The sequence below is a fragment of the Coffea arabica genome, chromosome 9e (assembly GCF_036785885.1).
Source record: "Coffea arabica cultivar ET-39 chromosome 9e, Coffea Arabica ET-39 HiFi, whole genome shotgun sequence".
Lineage (NCBI taxonomy): Eukaryota > Viridiplantae > Streptophyta > Magnoliopsida > Gentianales > Rubiaceae > Coffea > Coffea arabica.
The window spans coordinates 39879876-39881734 of NC_092327.1; the positions used below are offsets into that span (position 1 = coordinate 39879876).

At 39.4% G+C, this 1859-nt stretch overlaps 1 protein-coding gene across 1 annotated transcript; it reads left to right on the forward strand.

Annotated features, from left to right (window-relative positions):
- The first annotated feature begins 373 nt into the window (after positions 1-373).
- LOC113710597 (uncharacterized) lies at positions 374-1358 on the forward strand. The gene has a single exon (XM_072065391.1). The coding sequence runs from the start codon at positions 507-509 to the stop codon at positions 1257-1259; it is 753 nt and encodes a 250-aa protein (XP_071921492.1). The 5' UTR covers positions 374-506; the 3' UTR covers positions 1260-1358.
- Positions 1359-1859: the final 501 nt, after the last annotated feature.

Sequence of the window (1859 nt, forward strand, 5' to 3'; positions counted from 1 at the left end):
AATGTTCTGGATTGTGTTGATGCCTCGATGGGTATATACTATATACTACTGTGGCAGCCATTTTAGCTGGGATGGGATTGTGGCAGTGTACTCTACTGGTAGACAAAGCTTCCTGGCGTAGATGCTAGAAACTTCACAAAGATGCTTTCTGCCTTTGGATAGAGATCCCCTTCCCATTATGTAAGAGTACCGTCCAAATGATTCTGAGAAAATCCACCTTCCCCACACCCCCCAAAAAAAAAAAAAAAGACAGGTGGTGATAGACTGATCTACAATTAGAAATTGTTCAAAGTTACCAGGGGCATTCTCGTCCATCGAAACAAGCCCAAATGATTGTTGAATCAAAATAATCAAAGCAGTATAAAAAGGCATGACATGATATTCACCCACCACAACCAAAGCCGAACAGATCGACTCCCCTGATCATCGAACAAGTACTCGTTTCATTGCAGAAGCGCATACAGTCCAGGTCAAGTGTATTTTCCATACCAAACAAAGAGAGGAAGATGGATCAAAATGAACTCTCTGACATTGGAATCTCAAGTCAATCCAACAGATACTATCTTTTCATGAAGAAAACATTCAAGTTTTTAGTTCCCGTCTCTCTTGTATCTTTCCTCCTCTCCTATGTCACGGGTTTTTCTTTCTTCTTCGCCTACAATTTCCACTTCTCAGCTTTAGTTTTTCCACTCTTCGCTCGTGCCCTTGAGAGGAAGTACATGTTCCTCATTTGCAATGGCATCCTTGCATTTCTTGGCAAGACGTTCAAATTTTACTCCTCTTCTCTTTCCGTGCCAGACTTTAATGATCATGACGAGTCCACGAGGAGTACTACTGAAGCTAGAGAAGAAAAGCCGGTGTCTGAATCAACTCTATTTGCAGGACAAGAGGATGAGATCCATGCTTGTCCTGATAAAACTGAAGTTAATGCAGCAGAAGAAAAACTGAAGCTACAAGAGAACGGAAATGAACATGTACGTGTATCTTTTACCTCAGAGATTGATCAAGGCACGCAGGCTGGAGGCTTAATGATTGACAATGAAGATCTAGACCTGATTGAAGAAGAAGAGGAAGAAGTACCGCTAGACGAAGAGGACATGGAAGAAGGCGGAGGTCTGCTTTGTGCATCAGCATCTGAAGAAGAAGTTGGAGTAAATATTAACACCGAGGAATTAAATCGGAAGTTTGAAGAGTTTATAAGGAAGATGAAGGAAGAAATCAGGATCCAAGCTCAACAACCACAACTTGTAACTGTGTAGCTCACTAAGAAAGTAAAAAAAAAAAAAACTTCATGCTGTTCCTTAGTTCAAGTTGTTAGCTTGTCTTTATCTTATTATGAAGAAGCTCACTTCCTTCAATTCTTGCCAAGTAGTATTTCTTCTGTGTTTTTTGTAACTGAGTCGTTGTTTTTTACTTTCTCCTCTTCGCCTACTAGACTGTTTGCTCGTGTGCTTACGTAGCTTTGGCCCTGCAGGATCATTGCCTAACGCACACACTTTTTTTTTTTTTTTTTTGGAAGGCCATGGAGACAAAGGAAAGGACTAGGACAATTAAATCTAAACCTCTGCATTTTGAAATGCTAATTATACGCTTTGACCTCTTCAACTGTAATTTTTTTGAACAATCTTAGCTGGTATAAAAAAATGCACAATAATGATTTTCGAGTTACATATATAGGCCATTTGAAACAGATAATTGGTGTCGACTAGAAGCCTAATTTAGGGTAATTGAAACCGGATAAGTAGGGGTGTGGGAAAAAGCTAGAAATAAGAGATTACACGTAGACGTGGATAATACGAAATTATGAAGCACTCGTACTATATATATCCAAATTTCATGCTTTAAAATGGTAGAACCAA

Bases quoted from the DNA above. Each gene is read 5' to 3' on its own strand.
- LOC113710597 (XM_072065391.1), top strand. From the start codon at position 507: ATGGATCAAAATGAACTCTCTGACATTGGAATCTCAAGTCAATCCAAC.